Source organism: Crinia signifera, chromosome 1, assembly GCF_055691185.1.
Source record: "Crinia signifera chromosome 1, ASM5569118v1, whole genome shotgun sequence".
In the NCBI taxonomy this organism is placed as follows: domain Eukaryota; kingdom Metazoa; phylum Chordata; class Amphibia; order Anura; family Myobatrachidae; genus Crinia; species Crinia signifera.
Window position 1 is genome coordinate 375,048,373 of NC_139217.1, and position 20,506 is coordinate 375,068,878.

The 20,506-nt window shown below is 43.6% G+C and overlaps 1 protein-coding gene across 2 annotated transcripts in view; it reads left to right on the forward strand.

Annotated features, from left to right (window-relative positions):
- Window positions 1-464: 464 nt before the first annotated feature.
- ATP2A2 (ATPase sarcoplasmic/endoplasmic reticulum Ca2+ transporting 2) overlaps window positions 465-20,506 on the forward strand; it is a 44,077-nt gene continuing 24,035 nt past the window's right edge. For both annotated transcript variants that reach the window (XR_014444955.1, XM_083151375.1), the window contains exons 1-10: window positions 465-1,090; window positions 2,224-2,241; window positions 2,327-2,409; window positions 6,515-6,619; window positions 9,579-9,717; window positions 13,043-13,123; window positions 13,491-13,576; window positions 13,753-14,217; window positions 17,014-17,102; window positions 17,766-17,868. Coding sequence is in view for 1 of the 2 variants with exons in the window: in XM_083151375.1 (XP_083007501.1) it covers window positions 973-1,090; window positions 2,224-2,241; window positions 2,327-2,409; window positions 6,515-6,619; window positions 9,579-9,717; window positions 13,043-13,123; window positions 13,491-13,576; window positions 13,753-14,217; window positions 17,014-17,102; window positions 17,766-17,868 (1,287 nt within the window). In the remaining variant the exon portion in view is untranslated. The remainder of the gene's footprint in view (window positions 1,091-2,223; window positions 2,242-2,326; window positions 2,410-6,514; window positions 6,620-9,578; window positions 9,718-13,042; window positions 13,124-13,490; window positions 13,577-13,752; window positions 14,218-17,013; window positions 17,103-17,765; window positions 17,869-20,506) is intronic.

A 20,506-nucleotide genomic window follows, 5' to 3' on the forward strand; every position in this document is an offset into this window, starting at 1 on the left:
CTTCCTAAATGACTTGCGGTGTGTGGGAACCATTGATAGAAATAGAACACAGGGATAGAACGTTCCATCCTGGGGACTGTAACCAGATTCAAGTACTGTTAATGAGATTTGTGTCCTGCCAGAAAAGAACCAGACAGTACAAGCAGGGCTGCTATAATACAATACTATAACATGCAGGGACAAATAGGAATTACACAGGTGATCTGGCTGGCTAGTGGCTACAAGTCTGTATTTCTCCCGGATTCCACCGGCCACAGAACCCGACCGAGCACATCCCCACTGCAGTGCAATGAGCAGCCCGGCCCCGGCCGGCAGCAGAGGGAGGCGGAGGCACCGGCTATTTGGCGAGGAGTGAGCACCATGTGGCTCCGCCCCTGGAACCTCAGCTGAGTGCGGGTCGTGCGACGTCATCGTAATCCGGGATCCTACTGGAGAGAAGGAGGCGGGGTTTCATGACGCGAACCCCGGCCAATCATAGTCGTCCACATGCCGCGATCGTGATCTCGGGGCAGCCTCGGAATAAAATGCTATAGCGGCTCTGTCCCGCTGCCAGTAGAAGCAACCAGAGCGGCAGGAGCTGCGCAGGAAAAGCCAGCAGGGCCTCATCACTGGGGGAACAGGCGAGGCCGCAACAAGGGAAGTCAGTGCCCGGAGATCGTATTCGCTAGGAGCAAGTGCCGAGATCCTCTCCGCACACGCTGCCCCCGATTCCCCGCTCCCTGGATGCGGAGGTGATCTGACTGTAGCCAGCGCGGACCGGACTGACCGCAGACACACAGCCGCAGGCGCCGGCATCATCGCCCCTCGGCCGGCCGCCGCCACCAGCACTTATCCCAGCCGGACACTTCCTCGGATTTCAGAGACCGTACCCGGGGCGGGGGGCTCGTATGGGAAGAGCGCTGTGAAGAAGCCGCCGATCGCTAGAGAACACCGCGGTGGGGGTTGAGTGGAGCGGGGGACGGGGCAGCGACAATGGAGAACGCACACACCAAGACGGTGGAGGAGGTGCTGGCGCACTTCAGCGTCAATGAGAGCACGGGACTGGGCCTGGAGCAGGTCAAGAAGCAGAAGGAGAGATGGGGGCCCAACGGTACGTCTGCCGGTGCCCTCACCCCCCCGGCCGCCCTGCCAGCGCCTGACACGGCGATAGGGAAGCCACCTGTAGGGTTAGCGAGAGCTGTAGCTAGCAAATCTGCCAGATGCGGCAGCAGCAGCAGCAGTGCAGTCACTTCCTGTCAGGGCCTATCCCTTGTCTAACTGGCATCTCACTGAGGAGGATGGGAGCACGCAGAAGATGGCTGCCTGGGTGCCACCTCGTGTGTGTGCGCTCCGCTCATCCTTCCTTTGGCTTTCCTGAAGGCTGTAATAGTCACTATATATCTGCTTTCATATTATCTGGTTCTCTCTTCCCAGATGGTGTGTCTCGGAGACCTATATTGTTCTATCTCCCCTCCCCCCCTCCTTAAAGCATGACCTGCTCTGCAATAAAGCTGGGCTGCCACATTTTGGATATTTAATGTTCTCTACAATCACATTCTGCAGTAATGGTCATTTGCTCCAGAAATACCTTATACTGTTTTATGGGGCAACAAAGGTTTAGATGTATTAAACAAGTTTATTTGCCCAGGTCATATAATACTGCAGTAATTGCTTTTGAGGGCTCCTTCATTAAATACTAGTTACTAAAGCACTAACACCTAATTAATCATCATTGATGGCTACTTGGGCTATTTCTCCGAATTTTTCTATATGACCCCCCTATGTCATGCTTTATTGTGTGCATAATCCATTGTATCGGCAAAAGCACATGCGGATTACTCATTGCCCAGGGCATATGTGTGCCTGAGCCCTTCCTTCATATAGATTGCAGGTGCAGCCACAGTTGTGGAATGTAATGCTGATGTGGTTAGGGGCTCTTTCAGTAGATTGCATGACTTTCCATAGCTTGTCATAAAAGCCTCATTGAAAAATAGTACAATCTGGCGTTGTATGATTTCCAATATAAACAGATAATACAATATATTTTGGCTATATAACAACCTGAGACGTTAGTAGCTGCTGTTGCTGGGAAAGTAAATGTATGTAAACTTGCTTAGTAATCACCTGGTAAAGGACTGACACTGGTTTGGGCTATTTACACAACTGCTATGTTTGTTGTGGACTTGGTATTGATATTTTCCTTTCTTTTATATCCCTGTGCTCTTTGAACAACCGCATGAACAGAATTACCTGCAGAAGAAGGTAGGCTTACTTATTATTGGTATGTTTCTATATAGTTACATTTTGCTTGTTGTGGTCAATGTGACAAATGATTCTCTCTCCACAGGGAAAACATTATGGGAGTTGGTGTTTGAACAGTTTGAAGACTTATTAGTTAGAATTTTGCTACTTGCTGCCTGTATATCATTTGTAAGTATACAAGGAAAGATGAAAACCAGATGTGACGTGCTTGCATTAGACAGATTTTCTGTTTAGGGGGGTATGCAATCCTCCAGTGCAACTCCCGATGGGGGAAATAGCGGCAGGGCCCTATTCAATGCTGTCTTGACTGACAGTATTGAAGAGTGATCACGGTAGAACAAGCCCGACTTTAAAAGCTGTCGGGCCTGTTCTGCCGATAACGACCGTGGATTGTCATGACCCCGGCCATCAATCGACGTCCGTTTTCAGACATGCCCTATTTTTGCCGATCGGCAGGCGGGACATTGAATCCAGCCTGCAGATTTGCTGTTGGGCAAACCGCAAATGGGCCAGGATCACAGCTGTCAGGAGTGATCAACAGCCGTAATATGGGATTGCATACCCCCTTAGTCTTTGTAGTATGTGCTTTCTGCATGGTGAGAAGACATGTGTAAAAAGACTGTTAATAGCCAGTAGTTTAGATGAGAATAGGTGTTAACACAGCTACACCCCAGTGCTTTTCGGCATGATGAGCACAATAATAAACTCCTCAAATTGCTGATTTATTGTCGCTGCCCCAAAAACCAATTGAATTGCCCTCAGTCATTTTTAAACCATTAAAATGGTCTTTCTAGTGTAGATTAAAAATCCCAGATTACAACTGTCACCAGGCATCCTTCTTTAGATGTAGTACAAAACTTAAGGGGGAATTCAATTGTTTTCACTGGCCGCCGAACAGCAATTCAGTTGTTGCTGCATTAGTTTGCAAGCAGGACTTCTACAAAAGCCATGCACCTAAAAGAACTAATGATCCAATAGTTTGTGGTGCCTATGTGCCATCTTTATCAGTGATATCTTTTCAGTAGTAATGGATTTCTCATGTTGTGTAATTGAATACCCTCAAGTCCCACCTCAGGCTTTTTTTGGGTTTGCAGTCTGTACTTTGACTGGAGTTGTGTGTTTCTCTGGAATACTATTGTACTCAAGAATACAGGTTGAGTCTCCAATATCAAAGATTCCAAAATATGACATTTTGTGTCTGAAATAGCAGGAAACTTTGATTTTCTGATGGCTGACTGTGCGCAAATTTTGTTTAATGCATGGTACTAAAATATTGTATGAAATTACCTTCAGGCTACGTGTGTCTTTAAAACAAATGTTTTCTGTGGTTAGACTAGTGTCCCATCCCTAAGATACGTAATCAAGGTATGCAAATATTCCAAAATATGAAATATCTGCTCAGGATTAAACCGTTTCATTATGGATTCAGTGATTGACTTATCCAGGTCATTTCACTGCAAAACCTACCCAGTCATTACCCCTTTATGTGCTGTGGTTTGGTTATCACTAAACATGGAATTGTGCTTTTAAGATTGTACAAATTGATTTGTCTAGTCTATCCCTACTTGACCTGGCCTTCACAGGCCAAACTGACATTGTATCATTTCCTGATGTTTCAATGATGTCTCAGTACCTGCCTCAAATGACCGCATTTATGTATATAGCAGTCGTACTGTCATTGCTGTCACAATAAGCAAAACTTTGTTACGTCCTTGTCAAGCGAGAGAAGATCACATTTCAGGATTTAGTAAGGGTTAAAGGATGATTTATGTAGCGATACATAAACAAAAATTTGGGTACATTGTGCTTTCACAAAAGGAATGTGAAAGCCTCAGGATTCCAGTATAGAAGTGTCTTGTAGAAAAACCTGTGTAAGGTTTTGCATTTGATGGCGGCGTCGGGAACATTAACACCCAATCTGTCAGCATTTAACAATTATATGTATAAGTTATTAGGCCTTGGTTATAAAACCCTGTGGGGGCAATCCAATTGGGTAATGTGCCTCAAATCTCCTATTTTTAAGTGAACAGAGATGGAGGGGCAATACTCCATTTTGTGTATATAGATTGTGTCCACGCAGGCCTGATCTAGCCTCTCAAAACTGGTAAACCAGACCAAAGTGTCAGACATGACCCCAAAAATGCCGTTTGGGAGCACATTTCAGCTCTCCAGCTTGGGCTGCTCTAAACTGAAATGTGGCACAGTGCACCTGAATGAAGCAACAATTGAATTGCTCCATTGGGCACCACCTAGTGGCAGATGTGGGGAGAAACAATTGAATTCCCCTCTTATTTTTGATAAGATCCTTGAGGCTGTCAATTATCGAATGTCTACATACATGCAGGTAAGCCATGCGCCCAAGCATTAATTTAGCATTTTGACCTGTTTACACCACATAAATATTCTGATATAAATATAGGGGTCATTAATATCGGGATGCCCATATCTTTTTTGTAACGCTTGACTGTCTTGTTCCATGAATCATTTGTGAAAGATATGTGCAGACACATTTACGATTGGGATCATCACCTCTAGTTTCAGTTGTCAAAGCTATGTTAGCCATGCAGCACAAATCAGAGGGATATGTATGCATGGCTCAAAGCCCGTTTGTCAGTAACCCTAAGAGTAGCTGCTGGTAAGGATAAAGTATAAAACATTTGGTTGTGAAAATGAATGGCATAACTACAGAAGGGGGGGGGGGGGGGGGAGTGGAAACGTGTTTTTTTTTTTTTTTTTTTTTTTTTTTTTTTACTTGTAACCTGTATCTGCTTATACCTAGCAATGTTTTTATAATTACGGTTGTTACTTTTCAAAGGATTATTATGGAAACTGCTGTATGTGGCCTGTTTCACTTCCAACGTTTCTGTCATTTCTCTTGGTTGCTTGCAATACCACTGGTTCTTCTTGGTTACCTGTAGCCATTCTTTTTGTCATGCTCTCCTATACGGCCTAAATGCTTCATCCATCCTTTTGATCTATAAAAATGTATTTTTGCTTTTGAGACTGAGCAAAAATGTATTTCGTGTTTACGTCTTAGAAGATGTTAAGGGCGAGACAATGAGCTCAATCTAAACACCCATAAATACCCAATCTATTGTTTACAGAAGGAAAATTAACTAGAGCAGTACGTCTGCTTGTTTGAAAGAAATAAAACATCTGTAGACTTGGCCTACCCAAAAAGAGCGATTTTAAATGAGTGTTCTGTAGCCCATACACATACAATTATTGGATTTCGACTACATCTGTTCGATAAACTGAATGATTGTTTGCACATTTTAGTGACCATGTGACGTGATGTGCAGGCACGCCGTCAATGTCTCGTTGTTAGATAGTATGTGCTGCACATAATATCTATCTAATTGCAGGAGCGATCACATGGTTTTTATAACCACTTGCGATCGCTCAAATGCAATCCGCGGTTGGGGGGGGGGCGGAGGGAGCGCTTTCGTCTGCATTTTGGTTATGGAAGAGGGGGCTGGGATGACCGCTGGCATCCATCTGGGTAGTTTAGCTCTGTAAAGGAGCACTAGCAGGGGTCAGCGGCATTGGCAGAATTCGCAGATGGCATGCGACATCAGGTGCTGGAAGAGGGCACTTTAGGCACCAGAAGATGTGATCGGATGCAATGGGACACCACATCCAATCGCATAAGTGTATGGGCAGCATAAAGGTTACATACCATTACAGTAGCGTAGTGTATGACGTGGACTCTGCAGTGTTATCAATAGAAGTAGTGGAAAATACACTTATGCTTATATTATTCAGAAGGGTCACCAGGGGTGGGCTGAATTGTGTGTGATTATTTTTTTATTAATCTCTATTGAGTGTGCCCCCTGTCCTGATCATACCATGCAATAAAATGTGTTACTGTAGTGGAGGGTAAGTGGCTTGTGATCTGAATAACCCCCCTGTGTTGGGTTGACTATCATGGCTAGTTCATATTGTTACTGAAGAAATGAAGTTGTTGATGAGCATTTTTTTTTTTTTTTTATCAAGAAAATTTACTAGTGAGCCGGCAACTTGATTAAAATCTTAATAGTTTTTGGAAAGGTCTGCTTTGTGTATCAGTCTAATGTAAATGACTGTCTGATGCTAATTTTAGACTTGCGTTGTGCGAGATGCAGGCATAAGGTACTGAACTGGGGCTGCTGTAAATGTTACTGTCTACCGTGCCAGAAGATTCCACCGCATTAATGCTTAAGAGGACATTCCACTCTTGGCTTCATTCATGTTCAAATGAATAATTTTGTGTTCCTCCTTCTGTTTATTTCAGGTATTGGCATGGTTTGAAGAAGGTGAAGAAACAATCACGGCCTTTGTAGAACCTTTTGTAATTTTACTCATATTGGTAGCAAATGCGATTGTGGGTGTGTGGCAGGTAAGCAAATATTTATGGTATGGCATTGGCTTGCAATACCTTTCCAAAGCATATCTCTTGCCATCCTAGTTACATGGACATATTGTGCTACATATTTGTTTCAGGATATAGTTATCGGCTTAAAAAAAAGCAGAGGTTCTTATCCATATGAAACTTGCTGAAGTTCTAGAGCTGCTACAAGAGGTCTTGTCTCGCCGAATAGCCGTAAGTCAGCAGACAGCAGGTTTACAGACCACAGAAGGTTACCACAAGTGATTGTAGCCAGGTGTTCTCTGCGTTGTCCCTTGTCTGCCTGTCCCTAAGGGGATATCCTAGTTCCAGTGCTGTGTGCTGCAACTTTGCTATCTGCAAGAAAACACAAAGGTTCAAGACTGGACCTTCTAGTAATGGCTGCCCTCTTATATCTTCAGAATGGTGTTTTGTAAAGTAACCAAACCTAAGATGGCATGAAGGATACGGAGAGCCTCTACAGGGAAATAGCTAGAATCTAATTTGGTTGCTATGTGCAACATCACCACTTCTATAAACCCACACTTACTATGCCCTTGGGTCATAAAGTTGAGATAAGCAAATGGGGGTTAAAGACACAATGTCGAAAAATATGAAAATTAGTAAACAAAATAAGAAATATGGGCATTGCTTAACAATCTGTTCAATTTAAGACGAGTTGTTATAGCAGGGGTGGGCAATAAGCCCACCTCATTCCTTGTCTTAGTTTTGCTATTTGGCCATGCTGAAACTGATGCAAAGCATGCTGGGATGGATAGTTCATCGGCAGCTAGCGGGCCTCTTATTGCCCACCCCTGCATTAAAGGAAGAGTTTAGTCGCAGATGACCACAATAAATGCATGCTTTTGTATAGTCTTCCTGTTTTGTTTGCTAGCTGTTCTAGAAGGTTTCCCATGTAACATGCACTGATATCTATTTACCACCTCTTTACAGTTGGTCATATACCTAGCAGCAAGTGTTGCAACTTCCTATTGCATAAGTTTTTTAGTTTTGCAATCATCCCTGTTGCAAAATCCTTTAATGTTCTGCTTACACTGGCCTTTCTGTTAGATTAACATGTATGTGTAATAAAAATTTCAACCTAATGGAAAAACTGGTAATTAATGTTCTGTCCCAAAAATATGATTTATTGGCATTTCATATGTGATATCCAGTGCATCCACTAGCTTATAGTTTGTATCCCACACATACTGCCTGCTTCTGCACAGCAACCTTCCGAGGCAGTGGGCAATGCATGATGGACTGCTGATATACTTTGGAACAAGGTTTTTTTTTTAATGGGATTTGCACTATGAAATATTCAATATAAATAAATAGAATATATTTAAATAGTTTGTTTTCACTTGTGATGTACTGTGTACTAAATTAACACTAATTTAGTGTTAACTTCCTACTAAAAAGGTAGCCAAGTATCATACGTTAAAACCTTTGTCTACCTTTTACCTCCAGGACCGGTTGAAACTGATCAACTCCCAGACAGTGGAGGGAGGGAAATAGTAGCTCTTTGTTCACAAGCCAAGCTTACTTTTTTTTTTTTTTTTACCACACATGCATTGTGGCAGAATTATTATTTCTTAGTGCATCATGGGCACAATGGCACTGTTAAGAAAAACCACAGATGAGTTCTTGTGAATGAAAATTCTAAATTAATTTAGAAACCATAATTATGTCCCCTGAATGAATGTCAGCAATAGGTCTTATTCCATGTGCATGGTGTTATACAGTATATTATAGGATAATTTCCTACACTTACATTCCATGCCTGGAAATTGAGTGTGGACCAAGCTCATTGTTAACAAATCAGAAGATCAACCTGCTTTAGTTCTCCCAGGCAATTTTACATAGGTTGCACAATTTTCTTATTTTACAAAGAATGTCCATGATGCAACTGGACTGGGGATTCAGTTGTTTTATCGTAGCTGCAAGTCTAGTCTGAGGTGGTGTGTGCTAATCAATAGCATGTCATTGGTACACATCACTTGTTTACACTCTCCTAAAGGTTTGAGCAGAAGGCTGCCCCAAGCAGGGATTTTGGACAGCTTAACCACCTCGCACCCGGTTTTTGGACGCTTTATCTGTCTCTTTAAACATTTTAAGCTGCTGTACATGGCTATTACCCTGCAATTTAAGTGCAACATAAACTATGATAGTGCCCAATAGCCTCTTGCCCAGCGGCACTAGCCGCTCAATAGCTGCTCCTGTGGCTAAAAAAATGTAAAGAAAATTCCCACTAAACTTGTGTTATATTAACTTTTGTATTCTAGGATCCACATCACCCCTGTCTGTCTCGATGCAGGACAGTATTGACAAAGGGAACTGTAATGCCAAAGTACATGTGCTTGAGGTCCATACACACTGGGCGATTATGGACAGCAATCCTCACTGGGGGTAAGCCGCTCAGTGCATACACACTGAGTGGCTTTCCCCCGCCCAGCGCTCTGCAAAGCCATCCACTTGCTGGTAATACCAGCAGATGAGCGGCTTTCTCTGAAATTATGCGGGAGCGCGCAGCAGCGCCCATTTCCGGGCCATACACACTGGGCGGCTTTGAGCTGAAAGCCGCTTAAACTTGCTGTTTTGAGCAGCTTTCAGCTCAAAGTGGCCCAGTGTGTATGGGCCTTTAGTCAATACTGTCCTGCCACATTTATTAGTAGGCTATATGGTTACAGTTCTTATGCTATTCCACATTTTAGGTTAATAAGTTTACTGACTTAAGTTGTATTCAATACATGAGGAAATAGGCAAAAGTTGCAGATACCACTGCTCATTACATTTTTGTTCCATACTTTCCTCTTTTGCTTTAGTCCTCATACGACAATTCAATTGTGGTTTATTACCATAGATCACTGATAAAATGTTTTTTTTATTTTATCAATATTTTGTTTGAAAAAGTGGTTTATTTTTATTTTTCAATAGGACTTTATTTTTAATGCTGCACTTTTTTAACCAGGAAAGAAATGCAGAAAATGCCATTGAAGCACTCAAGGAGTATGAACCTGAAATGGGCAAAGTGTACCGACAGGACAGAAAAAGTGTCCAGAGGATAAAGGCCAGGGATCTTGTCCCTGGTGACATTGTTGAAGTTGCTGGTGAGCTGATGTCTCCCCTTTCCAATCCTTGTTTAGTTGGGGTCTTGTTCACATCCACTTTTTCATATGTTTATCAACAGATATTAAGACAAATCTGTTTTTCAAATACATGTTCAGAACAGAGCAAACTGATTTCCCCCCTCCTAAACTCTTGGGTGCAAGAAGGAATATGTGCAGCTCCAGAAATTTCAGCTTTTAGCACATTTCTGCTCACCGCCTCAGGAGTGGATGAGCAGAAATGACGGCCACCTGCGGTGTTTACTTCAGACCAGGGCCACCACTGAATTGCTCCCTTGGAGCACAGGGTGTCATAAAAAAATTTAATTGGCTCAACCAATCTCAAGTTAAGGCATGCTTGCTGTATAATAAATTTTTATTGACACAAGAGTGGAAAAAGTATTAACATATCAATGGCGTGTGTAATAGTTTTTATGTAGTTTTACAGTATTCCTATAGTACAACATGAAAGAATTTCTGATGTGTTATTGGTGTCCATCAATAAACTGGACAGCTTACTATTAAAGTTCTAAGCTTTCATGTCTATAAATGTCAGGTTGCTATTAAGACCAGCCATCGCTGCAATTTATTACAGGTCTACAGCACTCATGTTAAGTAGGTGATGTATGTGGAGCACGTTCCTAATACCTTATGTTTAGTATTGTATGGACTGAACCATAGAATTTGTAGAGATGTCCATGTAGGGAAATGGAGTACTTCACACAGGGATGCATATCTCCAGATGGAATTCTAGGCCTTATGCCAGTGACACTGTATGCGGAAATCAGTTTGCCTTCTGTGACTGTACTGAAAATGTCTGTCTGTCATAGATCTGCTTTATGGTGTCCATTACTAAAAGCTCTTAGTGTCATGTTCCTTTTTTTATAATGAGGTTTTATAAATGTTTAACTTCGTGATACTGAGCACACTTGGCAATAAGTAGTAACTGGCTTTTGGAAGTGCAAATGCAATCTCCGTTCTGCAATATTCCATCGTATTTCATTTTCTCCCACAGTTGTTAGTAGGTCTATGTCTGCCAAGTGTTACCTGCCACAAAATGCAGATGGGCATGAGGGAACTGACAGCTGCCTTTAAAGTTGTCTATATGTGAAGCCTAGTTGGTTGAGGCGATGAGGTGCTCACATGTTGTACTGTACAGATTGCATTTATGTTAAATAAAATAACATAAATTGCTTACCTGCTGCTGTGAAGGGGTTTCGTAGAAGTGTCTTTTTATGGTTGTATGAGTGTTTTTTTGTAGCACTTTTTACAATTAAAAAAAAGGAAAAACAGGTTGAACTTTTCAAAAACAAGTGTGAGAAAAAACACTCTCCTTTGCATATTTACCACCAGCTCCAATTCATACATTAACTGCATCTGCAGGTCACTTGGGAACTATTCCCTCCTAGGTAGCTGCTGTCAAAAGGTGCATTTATTTGAGTGTCCACATCCATAGTAGCATCTGCTCAGTGGCCCTACTTGAAGTGTATGTTGAGACTCCTGCATGAAGTATTGGTATAAATATATATTAGGATGTTTCTGATTTAGCCCTGAGCAGGTTCTGAACCATTAACTCCTTCCATGATATAATTTTCTATCTCTATCATGCCGGCTCATCGGGGCTAACTGTATTGCCCTTGTCTTATAACTACCTGTGGTCAATAACCGCCGGTAATTGGTTACCTCCCTAACGGCCTGATTTAAGGATGGCTGCAAATTCAGTTGTATGCAGCAGCTGTGCAAAAATATCCAACATTTTTCTCAGGTCAGTCTGTTGAACTTCTGAGCCATCCTGTGTACACTTGTACACAGGATGGCTACAGGAAGGAAGATGCTGGAGCCATTGCAGCTAAATACGGGATTACAGCTGCAGGCTTAGACACGCTTGAGATCTGGTCACCACATGCCCGCACTTTTGCTGCCACTCTCTGTAACTGCCCCCAAACTGTCAATGACTGTTTATCACTGCAATAAGTTTTCGATGTGACTGCTGCTGTAAGAACATTGTTGCACTTGCGTAGCGCAACTTGGACACATAAGACAATAATCGCTTGACTGATTAAGGTAATTTCTTAAGGCCCAAAATTGGAAATGGGGCCAATTCCAGCAGCAGTCCAAGCTTTGGTCATTAGTTTTTCACATGTGCTATGGTCTGATAGGAACATCATATCCTATACAGTACACACATTTGTAGTTTCACCCTAATGTAAGAAAACCAGTGTCTTCATTGTTGAACCACTGAAAATGTGATGCTCATAAAGCACGATTACTCATTTAGTTTCTCCCTGAAAGATGAAGAAAAGCTACTACATTATATGGTGCCTCCATAGGTGTTTTATTTAACCTAGGAAGATTTCCTGCAGGTGCTTTAAAATGTAAACCTCAAAACAAGGTATTACTTGTAATTGCATAAGTGCTCCCACTTGGGACTTGCTCGCACGTGTCTGTCCCTGTAGTATAGAGAAGTTTCATTGTGATGACCTCTCTTACCTGCATACAGTGATAAGATGTATTTTCATTTGTGCCATTTAGTTGGTGAAGTGTATATGCTGCGAAGAATAAAACTTTAATTTAACCTTGTGCTACTATTATCGGGAGATGCTGAATCCCTAAGCTACTCATTTTAGTGCACCTTTTTTGTTACTGGCAACAATTTATTATACTACAAGGAAGCTACAGCTTTTGGCCTAGTGGTCTGCAGTTCAGCATTATTATCCAATTGGTGGCAATAGATTGTTATCAATTTAACAGAAACCAATGGCAATCTTAAATTTACTTACTAGAATTTAGTCTATGTGCACTACGGAAGTCGTTGTAGTTGATTCGGTCTGTTGTAAATTTGAAACGGAGAGCAATGGGGAAGGTCTGCGCATGTCAATATTCCCTTATGCCAGAGATGATGATGGTGAACTACGCATCCCAGCATGCCTGGGTGCATAGTTCAACAACTGGAGCACCAAAGGTTCCCCATGCCTAGCTTATGCGCATATGCAGCCCTTTTGTACAGGTGCCTTTGGAGACTTGCATAGTCTCTGTGGTGCTCACACCAGGGGGTGGGGGTGTAGGAGGCAGGCATATGGCGTTCTCCCTGCATTTCCTCTGTGTACCCCATGATAACACTTGAGTGCGCCCAGGGAACCGCTGCCCGTCACCATGTGGAAATGGGCGGGCACCTGGCTTCTGGGGTTGTGTGTTTATGTATTACATATCTACCATCATATGGTATGTTTACAGTATTTAGAACCCGTCAAACCCTGTATTGAATCCTAATGAATAATTGTGTTCAAACACCTGTTTTTTTGTTTTTGTACTTTTTTTTTTTTTTTAGTCGGTGACAAAGTCCCAGCAGATATAAGGCTAACTTCTATCAAATCTACAACTCTAAGAGTAGACCAATCAATACTCACTGGTATGTATTATCAATGCTGACTACATAGGTGCTACAACTATACATACTGGGCCTGATTCTGGTTCACTCGCAAAAGTGCATTCTCTCTCTAATGGACACATACCATGTGCACTGCAGGTGGGGCAGATGTAACATGTCAGAATGTCACAGGCAATTTCTTTTCCCCTTTTAAAGGGAAGAATATGAAGGAGCTGCTTCTTATTTTCCAATGTCCGTCTCCTATGAGCCTCTGAAACTATTTAGAGCATCACTAAAGTGGAAAATGCCACTTGATCTTCCAAACTGTAATGGCATCTGACAATAAAGACGGAATATCATTTGTTACCATAAGTGTATTTAAAAACAATGTGTGTGATTTATTTTATAGGAGAGTCTGTATCAGTCATCAAGCACACGGACCCCGTCCCTGATCCGCGAGCTGTAAATCAGGACAAAAAGAACATGCTCTTTTCTGTAAGTACACTGGTCACTTTCAGTTTAGTGCGGGAAAATGTCTCCTCATAATGAATTTAATGAACGCCCATTTCTATATAAAGTGGTTTGTTTGAGCACCATATCTGGCCACTGGCACTGAATTAATGTCACACTGCCACACTTTATCAGGTGTATCTTTATGTTTTTTCTTGCAGGGTACAAACATTGCTGCTGGTAAAGCAATAGGGGTAGTGGTGGCAACTGGTGTCAACACGGAGATTGGAAAGATTCGTGATGAGATGGTGGCCACTGAGCAGGAGAGGACTCCTTTGCAGCAGAAATTAGATGAGTTTGGGGAACAGCTTTCAAAAGTGATCTCCTTAATTTGTGTTGCTGTTTGGATCATCAACATCGGACACTTTAATGATCCTGTCCATGGAGGCTCTTGGATGAGAGGAGCCATCTACTATTTCAAAATTGCGGTTGCTCTCGCCGTGGCTGCTATTCCAGAGGGTCTCCCGGCTGTAATCACCACTTGTTTGGCTTTGGGCACTAGAAGAATGGCCAAGAAAAATGCAATTGTCAGGAGCTTGCCATCAGTGGAAACGTTGGGTTGTACATCGGTTATCTGCTCGGACAAGACTGGCACTCTAACCACTAACCAGATGTCTGTCTGTAGGGTAAGCAAATGGCCTTATACGTTAGTGAATTTCTAGTACACGCCGACGTGAGGGGAAGTATAGATGTGTATGTGTTGTGGGTATAGTTTTTCTCCTATATAGTCCATGTTATTTCCTTATTTCTTGTTATTGACGAGGGTGCATATGGAGAGTGCTGTTATTCCTTCTTCCCCATATGTTCCATCTAACAGGTTTACTGGGATCCGATACGGGGATCCGATACGTAATGCCGGCGGTCGGAATCCCGACACTGGAATCCCGACCGCCGAAATCCCGACATGGGGGGGATGTGGATCGCCCCCCCCCCCCAGCGGGCCCGGTGCCTCGCTACGCTCGGCACGCTATTTTATTCTCCCTCTATGGGTGCCGTGGACACCCACGGAGGGAGAAAGTTTCGGGATTCCAGTGTCGGGATTCTAAACGCCGGGATCCCGACCGCCGGCAAATTGACCGCATCCCGTTTACTGTGCTTCTGCACAAAGACCATTAAAAATTTTTGGGGAACTGAATCTTATGCTAGGGTACTATGTTCATCTCAGAATTCTGATTATTTTTGTAATTTTCTCCCCCTACAGCGTAACGTGGTATAGCACAGCACCTCTTTGCATTACTCCCAATACTAAGGGGGGCCCTTTTCCTCTCCCTGTGACTAGTGCATGAAACCTGTTTTCATCTGCATTACCAGTGTCACCTTGACTCTGAGCTGTCGCTTTTTCTCGAGGGGGGGGGTGGTGGGGGAACAAAAAATCCAACCTTTTATTCTACTCAGTCGAGCTTTGGTGCATTATGAGCGAGTCTGTGATGTGTAGATAATTTATGGTTCCATCCATCACCACATTCTAAATAGAGAGGAGATTGACCTATTGTGGGGAAAATAAAGTAACCTTTTTTTTTTTCCCCCTAGATTGTTTGCAAACCATTTAATTGAACAGTTCTATAGAAATAAGTGTATTTTCTGTATAGTGTTCTGTTCTAGTCATGAACCATTTTTTTTTTAAACCTTTTATACTTTATATGCAAAGCTTATTTAGACATGAATAATTTGATGTGTCGTATTGCTGATCTAATCCTTGCTAAGTGGCACAGTAACATTTCTGCTCACAGTAGAGCGCCTGCTGATCAGTATTCTAGAGGAGACTAGTTGCAGTGTCATTGCATAACTGCTGTAGTCAGAGGCTTCTATTGTGTCTTCAGATAACGCCGCAAACACACCGATATAAGAAGCAGGTTCTGCTGCCTGTGTTATTGTTAAAGTAGAAATGAAACCTTTTTGGGAAATAAAGAACATTTAAACTCCATGTGAATTGCTTCTTGTATGTGTGATGCAGATGAAGGATTTTACAGCCTGTGCGGTAATTGCCTGGCTCTGGCACACCTGCAGAACCATAATGACAGCGGTGATATAAGTAGATGTGGGCGGTTTTAAAAAGATTGACGATGTTGACACAGAACTGATTTGCTCAGACTTCGCTTGCACTTCCTAGAAGCTGCAGGCACACTAAAGGCCACTTTGAGCTGAAAGCAGCTCAGTTTACTCGCCTGAGCTCCTTTCAGATCGAAAGCCACCCAGTGAGTACGGGGCAGCGGTGAGAGATGATGCGCAGTCCTGCATCATCGCTGGCCCGGCTGCTCATCTGCTGGTAATACCAGAAAATGAGCGGCGGAGTAGGCAGCTTGCCATAGCGATTTGCAAAGTGTATGCACAGAGCTTTTTTCATCCCAGTGATAGATTTTTTTTTTTTCTCCCCCATCTCTAACCATACGCGCTGGGCAAAAACGCCCAGTGTATATGGACACTTCTATTGTCTATGGCAGATCCTGGTTGCAAGTGCTCTTCAATCTCTTGATCCCAATGCAAATTGTAGGGCAGTGTACACAGGGTTTTAATTAGTGAGTGATCATTAAAGTCACACTTGTGCTATGTATTGACCCTTGCATTGAACAAAAAAGGGGTAGAATTTAACTTGGTGCGTTGCTGAAAAGCGCCAGGGATGAGTGCTTATTCAGTTGTCCAAATCCAGATGTCATGACTGCACCTAAAGCCAGGGGTTTCGTCATGTTAAAGGGCATTCTCTGACTTAAGTGCCCAGCGTGATGATAGTGCATGTGGTGAGCCTGCAACTGGTATCGCCCTGAGGTGTAGCAGGTTTACAGATCATAAACTGAATATCTCCAGGCTCTCATCCTGCACTTAATTCAATTGCTTTGACTCTTTGACACTTTGAACCTGGAAATGTGAATTGCTGAAAATGTTAGTAGTTTTCTCTTTTGAATAGAGCATGGGTCCTCAAACTGCGGCCCTCCAGATGTTGTGAAACTACAAATCCCAGCATGACTTGCCACAGTTTTAACACTCCCTTATAGCAAAACTGTGGCAAGGCATGCTGGGATTTGTAGTTTCACCACATCTGGCGGGCCGCAGTTTGAGGACCCATGGAATAGAGCAACAATTGAATTGCTCTGTTGGGCATTCAGCACTGGCAGCTGCCGGTGCAAACCTTTTAAAATTTCCCACCTACATAAACTTCTGGATAAATGGTACTTCGCGCCCCACTATTAATTATATTTAGCCGGGTTCAAGCAACTGCATAGTGGAACCTTTGTAACACCTGTAACTCTGAAGGATCAATCCTAGCCCCAATCTTCTGTCAAAGCATTACAGCTGCAGTGTCTATGAAGAGAACAGATTGTAGTGGTCTCACCAAAGTCGTGTATAAACCATGTTTGAGCAACTGCTCCGTTCTTCCCTAAAAGGGAAAGATGAACCATACTGATTGTGTTCTTTCTCTTCTACAGATGTTTATTATTGATAAAGTTGAAGGCGACAATTGCTTTTTGAATGAGTTTTCAATAACTGGCTCTACATATGCTCCCATTGGTGAAGTGTAAGTTTCTTTACATATATGTAACTTCATTTCATTTTACTTCTAACCCAACTTTGGCATGTGGTGTTGTGCATTTATTTTTCATACAGTCCTATTTGGGACAGCTGTGTAGTTTATCTGCCTGTCCTCCCCTTTATTTTTATTCATATAAAAGAGTAAGGTTAGGAGAGATAGAAAGTGTTTGTGCGGGGAGATAACGAAAAGTATAAGATAAAATAGAGAGGAAACTTTTGTTCGTTCTTGTTTTTCTTATTAAGGAATTTTAACTGACCAGCCTGGCAGTAATGAAACCGATTAAAGACACTGTTGGGGTACCGAGGACAGTGTTTGAGAACCATGGTGTTCGAGCTTTCATATGAGGCTTAGCGATTAATCTGAGCAGTCGGTGACATGAGGGGGGTTTTGCTAATGTCTGCTACTTCAGCCTTGATGCTTTTGCATCTAGTCGCAGAATATAATTTGCATCTAGTTGCAGAATATTCCAAAAGTCTCAATGCGTATAACTTAACATTTGCTAAAATAAAAAAAAAATGTCCCCGCAAATTACTAAAAACTACAGCCAAGGAGTGTGGTGCAAAACTTTTGCACGGCACCGTAAAGCAAACCAGAACTTTGCTTTGTTTTATTGTACTGATGGTTTTTTCCCCCATTCGTTCTCCTAAGGTTGAAAGATGGCAAAGTTGTGAAATGCCACCAATACGATGGACTGGTGGAGCTTGCTTCAATCTGTGCCCTTTGCAATGATTCTTCTTTGGATTTCAATGAGGTTTGTGAGACTGCGCTGCATGGTTTATAGATTTATATTACAATATAAAGATATGATTCTAGAATGTGTACATAGAACAATGTTTGACTAAAACTTTGAGTTTTCATATGAAGAATAAATGGCAAGTTTTGGTTTTATGTAATAAAAAAATGTAAGCTACCATAATCTGACATCTCGCAAAACTACATGCCATGTTGCATGAGCAATTATCCAGGAATACATGCTATAGCATGTTTCTCTACCGTCCAATGGGATACTGGGCTTCACTACTATGGGGATTGAGACCTCCGCAGGAGAGACAGGCACATAAAAGAACTTTCAGTGTGGGTGCACTGGCTCCTCCCCTCAATCTCCCTCCACTAGTCAGTTTTGAAAAATGTGCCTCAGGAGAGGCAGTGCTTCTGGATGCTCCAGAGTTTTTCTACATTTATTTTCAAAGTTTGTTATTTTGGGGCGCTGTGGTGACCACACAGCTGTCCTGCTTCGTGGGTGTCAGGGGAAGGGTCAGTCCCCGACCTCTTCAGGTGCAGAGCTGACCCTGCTACAGGACAATTCGGTCCTGCGTGGGACTTGTCACCGCACAGCATTGCGCTGTGGCGAGCAAGCCCCCTAGCCGCCGCACACCCCTGACAGGTCAGAAGACTTCAGTGGTGAGTACAGGCTGGGGGTCCCACAAGGGGTCCCCGCAGCCATTTCTGGTGCGGCAAGACGACGGCTAGTAATGGCGGCTCTCCAGCAGGGACTGCGTGAACACCGCGTCTGGTAACTGGCATAGGGGTGCTGCCGCTGGACCACCAGGGACACCCCTCAGGTTATAATGTATTATATATATATATTTTACACCTTTATTATATGTCAGTATAAATATATAGAAGCGCCAGCTCTGTGTACAGGGGGCGGGGCTTCACTCAGAGCAGGACCAAGCTCTGCTGGGCGCGCGCTGTCACTTCCTGCTTTTCACACGCTGCCAGACTCCATTACAGAGGGCTCCTCACTGGCGTGGTGGATCCGGGTACTTGCAGCACGGCAGAGACAGCAGGTTTTTTATAGCGATTTAGCGCTGCTGCGCTATCTGGCTTACTCAGACACTGTGTTTGTTCATATCACTGTGTTTAGCGTTACCAGCTCACCCAGATCTGTGAGTTCAGGTTAAGGGTGCACTTGGCTCCCCAATTGCTCTGTTTTTTCCCCACTGATTAGTTACTTATCACAGCATAAAACAAGCACATAGTCTGTTTTTCACATCCAGCTGTGTGGGGTGTGCACGTGTGTGACTGCGTGGGGGTTGTGTTGTACTGCAGACATTGTAGTACTGTCTCATCATGGTGAAAAAGTTCACTTGTATGGTGTGTAGCACCAAGTTTGTGCCAAAATCACAGTCCCAGGTTACTTGTGAGGCTTGTATGTCACCACAGCCCAGTAGTGCTGACACTCAGATCAGTGGGGTGCCCCTACAGCTTGTGGGGCCGTCTCAGGCTGACGAGCAGGAGCCTGTTTGGGCCTCCAACATAAAGACCCTGTTGGATTCTGTGGCTTCACAGCTTTCCAATAACACTCAGCAAACGCAGAGGGTTCAGAGAGATTTGTCCATGTTAGCTGCCAGGGTGGATATTCTTCATACTCTTAGTGTACCTCCTCCCGCACAGCCTCAAAAGAGACCGGCTGCTGCGATGGCCCCTGATTCAGATGATGATGATGAGGACATACTAGAGGAGGGTGAGGAGCAGGTTCTGCAGGAACCAGTCCCTGAGGCAGCAGTGCATGGGCCTGAACCGCTTATCAGGGCCATTAGGGATGTTTTAGATCTCCCAGTGGAGGCATCCGCAGAAGGAGATCCTTTCTTCATGACTCAGAGGAAACAGCCAGTGTACTTCCCTGAGCAGGCGGAGTTAGAAACTGTGTTCAGGGCTGCTTGGCAAAACCCTGATAAAAGGTTTACTATTTCAAAGAGGTGCACAAATGCCTATCCTTTTGAACCTTTGGGCAGGAAGAAGTGGGAGGAGCCACCGGTAGTGGACTCATCTGTCTCCCGCCTTTCTAAGAAGGTGTTGCTACCGGTCCCAGGTGTATCCACCCTTAAAGACGGGGCGGACAGGAGGCTGGAAGCTACCCTCAAGTCCATATATACGGCTAGTGGGGCATCACAACGCCCAGTTTTAGCCAGCTGCTGGATGGCTAAGGCCATTCATACCTGGTCAACCCAGATTCAAGAAGGGTTGTTGGGTGACATGACTGTGGCCCAGATAGGCGACAGCCTAAGGCACATTCAGGATACCGCTAAGATCCTGTGTGAGGCGCAAAAGGAATTGGGCGCAATAAACGCGCGAAATTCAGCCATGGCGGTTTCAGCCAGACGGGCTTTGTGGCTACGTCAGTGGTCTGCTGACGTAGATTCAAAGAAGAGTGTGGAGGGTATTCCCTTTTACAGGCGAATGGCTTTTTGGGAGTGAATTAGACGGTTGGATCTCCAAGGCCACGGCAGGGAAATCTACCTTCCTCCCATCAGCTCCCACGGTGGCAAAGCGTACCTTCACAGGTACTTCCCAGCAGTCCTTTCGTGGGAACAGGTTTCGCCCCAAGGCCAGGGGTGCCTCTAATGCCAACAGAGGCACAAGAGGCAAGTTTAGGAAGCCTAACT